This window comes from Ruditapes philippinarum, unplaced genomic scaffold, assembly GCF_026571515.1.
Source record: "Ruditapes philippinarum isolate M1 unplaced genomic scaffold, ASM2657151v2 ctg3633_1_1_1_1, whole genome shotgun sequence".
Classification (NCBI taxonomy): Eukaryota; Metazoa; Mollusca; class Bivalvia; order Venerida; family Veneridae; genus Ruditapes; species Ruditapes philippinarum.
In genome coordinates this window covers 112,392-125,087 of record NW_026856291.1, presented here as the reverse complement: position 1 = coordinate 125,087, position 12,696 = coordinate 112,392, and the positions used below count along the sequence as shown (strand labels likewise).

The 12,696-nt window shown below is 31.7% G+C and overlaps 1 protein-coding gene across 1 annotated transcript; it reads left to right on the top strand.

Annotated features, from left to right (window-relative positions):
* Window positions 1-393: 393 nt before the first annotated feature.
* On the top strand, window positions 394-3,491 carry LOC132746097 (alpha-(1,3)-fucosyltransferase C-like). The gene has a single exon (XM_060735167.1). The coding sequence runs from the start codon at window positions 1,234-1,236 to the stop codon at window positions 2,434-2,436; it is 1,203 nt and encodes a 400-aa protein (XP_060591150.1). The 5' UTR covers window positions 394-1,233; the 3' UTR covers window positions 2,437-3,491.
* Window positions 3,492-12,696: the final 9,205 nt, after the last annotated feature.

Here is a 12,696-nt window from a genome sequence, read left to right as displayed (position 1 = left end):
ATATTTTGATAATTTTCACTGTAAAATTATCAAATGTAATTTTCACGGATAAATCAATAATCAACTGAAATGCATGAAATAAATATATACAGTGTAACATCCAAAATCTTGAAATTAGAAAAACGTGTGAATGAATATCAAAATTGAGATAAAAAAACCTTTCAGCTGTCAGTCTCTTTCAATCAACATAATCATTTATTAGAAACTTAACCTGTCAAGCATGTCAAACGCTTGATTGAAATGGGAAAATTGAGAAGTATTATGCGATAAAAAACAAACAAGTACAGGTAAATAGCTAGTACAACATGAGATATACTAAAAATTATACATTCTGGGTTTGTTTAAACAAATTCAGTTATAGGTGAAAACAAAATTTAATACAAAAAATGACAAGGTGGACAAAAGCCCTCCCGTGAATGACTGCGCGAACAATAGCTCTCCCGTGAAAATAACAGGTGTTTGGTTTTCAGAAATTACACTGTAAATAAATATATATAAATTGGGAGACATACTGGATTCGCCGACTGAATACGTTTGAGTCATCAGGAATCAATAAACGAGACTATTTTTTTTCTTCTTAAGAATCCAGTTCATGCATATTGTCCGCAAGCTAAATTATCTTTTGTAAAGTTTAACACAGTGACCTTCCAATAATGGTCTTTACATGATCGATGCAATTGTATCACCTTCCTAGCGACTATGTTTCAGTTTATTTTTTGATATTGTACAGTTCACAAGTATAGAGATTTTGTGCTCTATTGTGTTTACACTATACATGTAATACACTCCTGATGAAGGTATATCACGCCGAAAGTGCTTGGGTATTTATTCTTTAGCACTGTATGATTGTATATTTTTCCCAATTTATTGTTTTCATCTACGTTCTTGTATCCTTCTTGGGATGCAATGTTTTTGAAAGGCATTTTGTAGATGCAAATATTTTTCACAAATCTCTCTCTCTCTCTCTCCCCCTCTCTCTCTCTCTCTCTCTCTCTCTCTCTCTCTCTCTCTCTCTCTCTCTCTCTCTTAGGGAGTGAAACTTGAGTACTTTATCAACAAATCGCTCGATTAAATGGAAAATAAACAACTGACTATTGAAAGTAATTTTCTAAAATGCTTTAAAAGGGGACAAAAATCATCGATATAATATCGTCATCTTACAATTAACATCATTGAATCATATTGTGTTTTAAAATCAGGTTAAAACCGTAGATATCATCTGTTAATGAAAAAATGAGGCGTCATTCGCGATATTGTTGTTTTTACTTCATACTTATAAGTTTTAACTTTTTTCTGATTAGAAAGTTTGCATTAGAACACAATTTCGGACATAATTTGATGGATGTGGATCTTAATCAATCTACTTTGATAAAAAAAGACATAACTGAACAAAAATTAAATCGGTTATATTTTGAGCAAAATGTGTTTGATGTGTCAACTGGAGATCAACACGAAGTCCATTCTAAAAAAATTATCATGTTTTACAATCTACCACAATATATGAACAATTTTCTTAAGACTGATCTTTTATATAAAAATTGCGATTATAGAAATTGTATGTTTACAAAAGATGCCAAATACGTCCATTCTGCTGATGCGCTTATATTTTATATTGGTATACGAAACAAAAGAATGGGAGTAAAACCACCTTTAACAGAGCAAAAAAGAAATCCTAATCAAATTTGGATTTTTACATCAAATGAACCACCAGAACATTATTACAATACAGACTATTTTCTATCATCATGGAAAAATACATTCAATTGGTCTATGCTATATAGACTAGATTCAGACATACCAAATCCCTACGGTTGTTTATTGCTTCAGACATATGAGAGCAAGCGAAATTATGATTTAATCTTCCAGTCCAAAGATAAAAATGCTCTTTGGATAGTCAGTCATTGTCATGTTTCGAGTGAGAGAAGATTATACGTGAACAATATGATAAAATATGGATTTGACGTAGATATATATGGCGGTTGTAGCTCTGACGGTTTAAAGATAAGCAAAAATGAACTTGATTTATTAATTCCAAGATATAAGTACTTCTTAGCATTTGAAAATTCTATTTGCAATGATTATATCTCAGAAAAATTCTTTCAGAATTATAATCACAGTTGGATTATTCTTGTAAGAGGGGGTGCAGACTACCATAAATTGCTACCAAAAGAAACGTTTATTAACACAGCTGACTTTTTAAACGTGTCAAGTCTTGTACAATACCTTATTGAAGTATCCAATGATAGAGAGATATATGAGAATTATTTAAGAAAGAAAGATCGTTTTATAAGTTTACGATGGCCAAGAAACAGGAATTGTGAAATATGTCGTAGACTTAACAATCTAAATAGATTTAAAAAATCATACGAAAATGTAGGACAATTTCTTAATCTTGGGCAATGTAGACGAGCTGCGGATCTGAAATTTATTAAATAATGCGCCATACATAAATATGTTTATTAAATGGATATTTATTTGACACAAGGTATAATGTGTTTTTTTAAAGAGGACCAAGCAATTGATTGTGTTAATGAGTATTGATTATTTTTTGTTATTTGAATTTGTTCTTAGTGTGAAGCATTTCATTTATGTATTATTTTGCAATCGCTTTTATGCTTTGATCTGTCAAAGGAGAGAAAAAAATATTTTGGTGTTTTGGGTTTTATCCTTGAAACAAAAGCTGCGTTTAGGATTATGGTTATTCATTTCTATTATTCATTTCTATTATTGCTAATTTATGATATAACGACCAGGTTAAGCTATATATACAACATATACAACATGTGCACCCTGTTAATATCTTATGTTAGGGCTCAATGGGCCCTGTAGATACAAATCTATTTGGAAATATAAAATATGTTCATCAAGATGTGTTTGCAAATAAACTTTGAAAACTAAGTTCAAGTTATTTTCATTTTTTATCATAAGATTATCATCAGATTAACACAAGATATTCTTTATTATTTTAAAATCTAATATGCATTATTTTATAATATATAAGGATATTTGTTTGTTTGTGTGTAAGATGAAATTTTATTTCATCGAGTGGGCTTTAAAAACAGTATTCTCACGAGTGGAGTTACATCTTACACAACAAACAAACACATTTTTTTTATTTTATGCTTAAAAAAAGGTAAAACGAAATTTCCATAATATTAACGATGATATTAAAATCTGTTTCCCCATTGAGAGCCCCATTTAGTCGGAATTTCTCATGTAATTCACTATCTTAGTAATATGTTCTTGCCTGTTGACAATTCCAATCATTAATTGCATTTTGAAAAAAGATAACATTATATTTCCTATAACATCTAGGACCTTTTGTTTGTTTGTTTGGATTTTTACGGCAAGTCAACACATAACTGGCCATATCGTGACGGATGCTATAATAGGCTTAAAATGTTATGTAAAACTTTGTAAATGACAATAGAAATGAGCAAATTAGATCTTAGAATGCAAGTTTATCTCTTTCAAATAATCAATTATGTTTTTTGATGGAATTGTATTAAATAGTTCTTTAAGTGAATTCACAGAATAAAATTTATCACGGGCCTGTGAAAAATCATGACATTCAAGAAGAAAATGCTTGACAGTAAAAATTTCATTACAACCTACACAGAAAGAGGCATTGCCATTTGTGAAGAGATAAGAGTGGGTTATTTTAGTGTGTCCAATTCGGCATAAAAGAAGAACTGCTTGATCACGGCGGTTTGACAGAGATAGAGATGGTGACACATCAAGAGATGGGTTTATATCGTGAAGTTTATTAAAAACGGCATTGTCCCAATTTGCTTTCCATTCAGATGATACGAGTTTATTTATAGCCGGTCTAAAATCACAAGCAGGTAACAATAAGTCAGTTTTTTTTAAAATTTAATGATTCTTTAGCTTAAACATCTACTTTTTCATTTCCTCGTATACCTACATGACTTGGAATCCAATATAATTTAACAGATTTTGTTTTTAGTATAGCATGAAATCGTAAAAGAAGTTTCATCAAGTTTTATCATGATATTGTCAGATTTTTTATTTTTTATGGATATTACAACAGAAAGTTAGTCAGAAAATATCACAGATTTATCGTGGGTACGCTGTGTTATGTATGACAATGCTAAATCGATAGCATTTGCTTCAGCAGTAAACATTGATGCATTATCTGGTAACCTCATACTAGATGTAAAATTATTTTCAAACACAGTCTCACCTACTTTGCAACCTTCTTTTGAACCGTCCGTATAAATATGTATAAAATCTTCATGTTCTTCCTTAATTGCTAGAAACTTCTCTTTGAAGTATTCAGGTGAATTTGATTACTTTTTATATTTGAATAGTTAATATTTATTTCCGGGGAATTATAAGTACAAGGTGGAACATCCTCATCGTAATTTTGAAGGATACTGTCTGGATTAATTTTAAGTTTATCTAAATCATCTTTTAAACGAAGGCCTAACGGTTTAATTTCCTTTGGTTTGTTATCAAATTTTTCAGTATAACTTGATTTGAAAATAATATTTTTAGCTGGATTTTTGCTATCAGATGAAATTCTAGTTGCATATTGAAGTGATAGCTTTTGTCGGCGAAGATGAAGCGATGGTTTCCCAGCTTCCGCATATAGACTTTCTACAGGTGAAGTGCGAAAAGCACCTAAAGCTAAACGTAAACCCTGGTGATGTATGGTATTTAGCATTTAGAGATATAATTTTCTTGCAGACCCATATACTACAGAACCATAATCTAATTTTGATCGGATAAGACTTCTGTATAATTTCAGTAATGTGGAAGAATTTGATCCCCAATTTGTACTTGATAAAACCTTAAGTAAATTTAATGCTTTTAGGCACTTAGTTTTCAAATGTTTAATATGTGGTATAAAAGAAAGTTTTTTTATCAAATATAATTCCTAAAAACTTAGCTTCTTCAACGACTGGAATTTTAGAACCAGATATGTAAAGTTTAGGGTCATTATGTTGTTTCCGCAATCGACAAAAATAAACACATTGAGTTTTTGACTTTGAAAAAATTAAAACCAGTTTCTGTTGCCCACTTTTGAATTTTATCTAAATTTTGTTGAAGTTCCCTTTCAATTGTTCTCATACTTTTCGATCGATAGCAGATAAGAATATCATCTACATATAGAGAACAGTCTATATCTGGTGTAAGAGCGCTAGCAATGTTGTTTATTTTAAGGCGAAAAAGTGTAACAGATTGAGGAACACCTTGTTCTTGTTGGTGGTCCGGAGAAAAAGTTGAACCAAGTCTTACTTTAAAGTGTCTATCGTTTATAAATCCAGAAATAAAAAGAGGAAATCTGCCATTTAGTCCAGCATCCTTTAGATCTTTTAGGATAACATATTTCCAAGAAGTATCGTAAGCCTTCCCAAGATCAAAGAAAATTGATACCAGGTGTTGTTTATTTACAAAGGTTTCTCTAATAAAAGTCTCAAGTCGTACAAGATGATCGTTTGTACTTCGCTGTTTACGAAAACCTGACTGAAAATTAGTGATAATTCCATTATTTTCTAAATAGCAAACTAACCTTTTATTTATTATTCTCTCGAATGTTTTGCAGAGGCAACTTGTTAGTGAAATTGGACGATAATTTGAAGGGTCAGTTGACTCTTTTCCTGGTTTAGGGATAGGAATAACAAACGCATTTTTCCAAGTATTAGGAAATTCACAAGAAACCCAAATTTTGGGGTGGTAAATGTTTAAGAAACTGGTAATAAATTTCGTCTGGGCCTGCAGCAATATCTTTTGCAGTTTTGATTGAATAAATTAAGTCATCAATAGAGAAAAGGGAATTGTTGTCTTCGTCATATGTTGAAGTAAAATTAATATGCCCTTTCTCAGCTTTACATTTATGTTGTTGAAATTCATTTGAATAATTGATTGAAGAAGAGTTCTTTTCAAACGTTTTAGCCAAAGTTTCTGCAATATCCGTTTTTGTTTTGGCATATTGGCCATCATATGTTTTAAAGTGAACCACTTATTTTTAGTACTGCATCCCAGACTTTCCTAATATGAGTATTTGAATTAATATTTGAAACATAAGATTGCCATGATTAGCGTTTAGATTGACGCACTGATCTTCTAGTTTTGGCTCTAAATATTCTCAATATTTTCAAGGTTTTCTGTCGTAGGGCTATGTTTAAACTTTTTAAGTGAAGCTTTACGTATACGAACGGTTTTTTTAACATTCATCGTTAAATTATGTTTTTTTATTTAGTTACTTTTATTATTATTTTTTTAATGGAATAACTTTGAAGGCAATCGTATGCAATGTTGACGTTTCAGCTTTTTCATCAAAGGTGAGATCAAATTCATTTTGTGTTAGATCAATAGAACAGGGCCTAGAAAATGTTTCCCAATCTGTTTTCTTAAATTTAAAAAATTGACGTCCATCGACTGGTGTAGAGTCATTTGATGTTAGTAACAATGGATAATGATCACTGCCCTACTGGTCATCTAAAACTTTCCAATCAAAGTCCAAGTATATAGATGAGTGGACAATCGAGAGGTCGATGCAAGAAAACGTACCTGTAGCTGGATGTAAATATGTAGGTGACCGATTGTTTAATAAACAAAGCTAAAGGTTATCTATCAATTTTTCAGTTATGTTACCCTTATTATTTGTAGATATACTGCCCCACATAGGATTGTGAGCATTAAAGTCGCCAAACCAAAGAAAAGGTGATGGTAATTGTCGAACAATACTTGGCAGTTCATCACTTGTTACCGTTATATTTGGAGGAAGGTATGAAGAACAAATTGTTAGTGGTCGATGTAAGGTCACCTGCACAGATATAGCTTGTAATCCTGTGTTTAGTTTTAATTCTTTTTGAGGAATGCATTTTGCCATAGAAATGCTTGTACCATCTGATGTTCTGGCGTGACTAGTGTATATATAATTATGAAATGTATAATCTTTTATACAGATATTATCTTTAGGAGATAACATAGACTCTTGAAGACATTTTGGACCTTAGAATTGTAATGGTATATATTTAATATTTATGTCAATATATAAAGCTAACAAAGCTTGTGAATCAATGTCAAACAATTTGCTTAGCACAAGACATCTTATCAATCAGCTAAGAAGCAACAGTATTAGTTGTAAAAAAAAGTTAAAATGATAAGCAATTTTAAAAGGATGCGTTTTATTGTTTCATAATTAATTACAGGCAGAAGAATAGGACATTGCATCTGGCATGACCTCTTTATGGAACTTTATAGGTAAAATTACATTCAACATTAACATGCAGTGTTCGCTCATTGGAAGTGATTAAGATTCTGACATTGAAATGGTTTCACAGAGTGAGCTTTCCTTCAAATTAATTAGGCAGAAGTACAGACACATGATTCTTTTACAGCTTTATTGTGACAAACCATAAACATTACACACGTTTGGTGCTGCAAGCTGTGATCCTTGACAGAAAGGCTGTAAAGTGTGGAAAGTTTAGTCATTTAACAGGTGATATGGCATACATGAAAGATCAATAACAATTTAAATTTTTCAACAGTTACATTCTGTTATTTCCAATCAACACCAACGTCAAATGGCTGTTCTTTGGCTAAAAAGTAATACATATTTTTTCATGAAATGAAAATATTGTCTTATATAATTTTTGATAAATGTTAAAATTAGTTACTAAATTAATTAAATTAGATATTGAGTAATGTATTAATGGTATAACATATTTGAATTTTGTTGACCTCAATTTTTGCCCACATCGGACACCAGCATTTCATGAATTATTTCCCGTTTTATAACTAGGAACACTTCAAATTAGCATTCTGTTCGCATAGGACGAACTGCATAACTGTTTTATTATTTATTATTTTGTAGGAATAAAGGTTCCTGAGTTAATATTTTTTATTCGACTTTTAATTTCTACACTCACAGTTTTGCTAAAACATGAAATTATTCATGGGATACTTGTCATTTGTTATTGACACAATATTAAGATTATAAATGCTTTAAGTTGTTATTTATGTAATTCTAAATTTTACGAAATGAAGTAGTGATACAAAATGATTTTATTCCTCAACCTGCAGAGATCCTTAAATTAACTTGCCTGGCTTCTATGTGTTTCCTCATTAGAAGTATGTATATGTAGTAGAGCAGTATAATTTAATTTTAAGAGGTCTTTTAGAAAAGAAAATTGATGGCTGAAGTGATTACAAATTTGAAACCTATGTGAATACTTATGGCTGAAAATAACAAAGGGCCATAACTGAAATATGCAGGGTAGGTTATCATTCTTGTGTGCTGCATTACTTCACAATGAAATCTATCCACCTATGAAGTTTCAAGTTGATATCTCAAAGGCTTTTATAGTAATGCTCTGGACAAAAATTAAGCATGAAAAATAACAAAGGGCCATAACTGTAAAATATGCAGGGTTGAGATATCATTCTTGTGTGCTGCACTCCTCGTCAATGAGACCTATCCACCTTTGATGTTTCAGGTTGATATCTCAAAGGCTTTTAAGTTATGCTCTTTACAAAATTTAAGCATGAAAAATAACAAAGGGCAATAACTGAAAAGAATATGCAGGGTAGAGTTATTATTTTTGTGTGCTGCACTCTCCTTCAATGAGATCTATCCACCTATGAAGTTTCATTTTGAGATCTCAAATGCTTTTTTGTAATGCTCTGGACAATAATTAAGCATGAAAAATAACAAAGGGCTATAAATGAAAAATTATGAATACTAGAATACTAGAGTTATCATTCTTTTGCACTGCACATCTTTTGAGTGAGATCTATCCACCTATGTCAAATGCTTTTTGAATTATGCTCTAGACAAAAATTAAGTTTGAAAAATTGAAAGGGAAATAACTCAAAAACAAGATTGCATTTGTGAAAAATGCTATGCCATCGCATTGATACAATACTTAATAGTAGTGTAGGAACTAATTTTGTTTTGTTTCTATACAAATAAGATTGACATAATGCATAAATCCCTGACTTATCTAATTCTTACTATCAGATTGCTGGTAGTAGTTTAATCTATCGTTATTCAAATAAAAGATCAGAGTAGGAATATATCAATGCAGTTGAGTTTAGTGAATTTGGTGGTGAAGGTCATATTTCACACAGCCTACATTTTAAAGAACTACATCAAAGGACAACATAGTAAGACCCTTTGTCAAAATCTAGGTCAGCTGATAACAAAATTCACTTTACATATTAATCTGTTCACATGTTTAATATTTCTTAGCTGTACATCAAATGACAAGAAAGTAGGTCACATCATAAAAACTAGGTCACCCGATATCAAAATTAATTCAATTTACAACTAAAACTGTGCACATGGTCAAAATTTCATTGCTGTACATCAAAGGACAAGAAAGTAGGTCACTGTCCCCTTGGGCAAGGCAATAATTTGACAAAAGTGTCTAATTAAAACAAATCTTGATGCAGGTCAACCAAACAACATTTCATGTCAAATGTCTGTAGCTTTCTTCAATTCAGAAAAACATATGTTTTAGTTTTTGTTTTTACTATGTGTACATAATGGAAATCAATTCCCCCATAGCAGGGCGAATTATGACACCAGGGGAAAAAATTGAATAACTTTGGTACAGGACCTATAAATGATATTATTTAGCAAAGCTCGATCAGTTGTACCTTCAGACAAGAAGATTTTTAACATTTTACTATATGTACAGAGTGAAAATTAATGACCCACTTGGCGGGGCCAATTTTGACCCCAGGGCTATAATGTGAACAATCTTGGAAGAAGTTCAGTCTCATGCCAATTATTTAACCTCTAGCCTTTTTCAATTCTGAGAAGAAGATTTTTAAGATTTTACTTTATATATATAAGAACAACTATCGCCTCTATCGCCTTTACATATAATGAAAAGCTATGACCCCAGGGGATGGGCTAATTTTGACACTAGAGGTAAATATTAACAGCTTTGCTAGAGTACATAATGGTCATAGATGATATCATACAAGAAATGTTAAAGCTCTAAGCCTTGTACCTTAAAACAATAAGATTTTTTTATTTTTTTTTACTATATGTACATATGCAAAATATCTTGTACCTTCAGACAATAAAGTTTTACTATATACATATAAGGAAAACCTATGACCCTTGGGGCGGGGCTGATTTTGACACAAAAGGCAAAATTTGAACGACTTTGGTAGAGTACCTATAGATAATAACACATACCAAATATCAAACCTCTAAGCCTTGTACCTTCAGACAAGAAGGAATTTGAAGTTTTTACTATATGTACATAATTATAGTGAAAATCAATGACCCCCGGGGCGGGGCCTATTTTGACACCAGGGCTATAATTTGAACAATCTTGGTCTACCAGACAATGCCTTATGCAAAATTTCTAAGCTCTAGGCCTTTTTGGTCTTTACAAGAAGGTTTTTAAAATTTATTCTTATAATTCCTTTTGGTTGTCATGGCAACCAGATTTCTGCATGAAATGAAATTCTTTGAACAACGTTAAAAGCCCTTTACCCAAGAATCATTCCTGCCAAGGTTGGTTGAAATTGGATTAGTGTTTTTTCACAAGAAGATATTTTAAGTTCACTAAATAATCTATAGAACACACGCACAAACACACACGCAAAACACACACTCAGGTATATCTCTACATGCCATCGCATCACAGATGCTGCGGTGACATAATTGTGCATGGCAGAGTTATCATTCATATGCATTACACTCCTCCTAAATATGAGCTATCCACATGTCAAGTTTCAAGTTGATGTCGCAAAAACTTTTTGAGATAAGCTTTGGACAAAAAGTATGAAAAATAACAAAGGGCAGTCACTCAAAAATTATAAAGGGAAGAGTTTTCATTCTTGGGCACAGCCAGAGACATAGATAACAGAGATAGGCAACTTCCTAACCAGTTAAAATGTCACGCGTTCCTGCTAAACTTAAAACTTGTAGCAAGTAAAACTTTTTAACCAGATATCAAAATCAGGAAAATAATACATTTTCTGAAAGATTATGCATTTGTCTATGGCTGCAGTAAAAATATTTACAGTTCCCATTTAAATAAATGATACATCAATTTTTAAAGAGCACTACCTATTAATTTTTGTTACAAAACTATTCATTTGACGAAAAAACTGGCTCAGTGGGTATGTTCTGCTATGTTTTTCTAAGTGAACGGCATGGAAAGTTACCAATATTTTTACATGCAGCAATAGATAAAAGATTTACCTGTCAAATGGTATATAATATTAAAGGATCAAATGTACATCCATTAAGTTTTATTTGCTACAAAATGCCTAATTTTTCACTTTTTGATAGGCATGAGTGATATTTCAATGGGGTATATAGGAGCTGCTTATCTCTGTTATCTATGTCTCTGGGCACAGCATTCCTCCTCAATAAGATCTATCCACCTATGAAGTTTCATGTTGACATCTCAAAGACTTTTTCAGTAGGTGAAAAAATTATGTAAGAAAATAACAAAAGGCAATAAATAAAAAATAATGAAGGGTAGAGTTATCATTCTTGTGTATTGCACACTTCCTGAGTGAGATCTATCTACCTGTGAAGTTTCATGCTGATATCTTAAAGGCTTTTTGAGAAATGCTCTGGACAATAATAAAGTTTGGAAAACTTGGCGATATCATGTACAATAAAGTGCATAACTCATAAATTATTAAGGGTAAAGTTATCATTCTTGTGCATTGCACTCCTCCTCAATATGTTCTATCCACCTATGAAGTTTCAAGTTAATACTTTTTGAGATATGCTCCGGACAAAAATGACGGGCGGAAGGACAGACGGCCGGACGGAGACTTTTCGGCGAGAGATAAAAATGTCTATTATCTGTATATCATCATCGAAATTAAAAGATAATAAGCCAACAGTCTGAAGATTGGTCAGTCTGAACAACCTGGCTGCATACTGGTGGCAAAGGCTAATCACTTGGTTTCAACAGAGTAAGGGTTAAGTGCTTGCCTGGTTTTAGTAATCTTTACGCAGGAAACGTTTAATAGCTCTTACAATTGCTGGAAGCATCCTTATTTCATCTAACGGTGAAGACTTAAAGGTAGACGACTACAATATTTTTATCGGAAAGAGGGTCCACTCGGAAAATTCATCGGAATGCCCATTTTTTACCAGACAGGTCCGTGTAAGAATAAACGCAAACACAAATTGACCTTGCTACCTTGCTACGACGTAGACCTTTAGGATTATATTTTTGAATTTTCACTGACTTCGCCATAATTAACTGTGACTTGTTAATTGATGAATGGATTATTTGCATACTTAAACAAAAGAACATTTCGACAAGACTTCAAAAATGTTGAACTGACATTGAGCTTGAGCTTTAGATGATCTTGACTAACATGGGCGGTTTATTGAATTTGGTTAATTTGTCATAATTTGAAATTTATGTAAGGATTTGATTTAAACTTGAACAAAACAAGACTTGCTGCCAAATAAACATATCAAATAATTTAGAAGTGACTTTGATCTTAAATTGATCTTGTCTGTCAAGGTCAAATGAAAAAAAATCTCTTGTTGTTATTTTCTTTAACTTTCTATATAATAAAAATGGATAACCTTCATATTATGAAGAAATATCTTTTAGGTATGGACCTTCATGAATATCAAACTTCAATTGATCTTGACACATGTATGACCTTAACCTTATTGTATTCAAATTTCATTAATTGGCTGTTACTTTGAAAAACTAACGG

What these genes read in the sequence shown, in the direction of transcription:
- LOC132746097 (XM_060735167.1), top strand. Translation starts at nt 1,234, where the DNA reads ATGAGGCGTCATTCGCGATATTGTTGTTTTTACTTCATACTTATAAGT.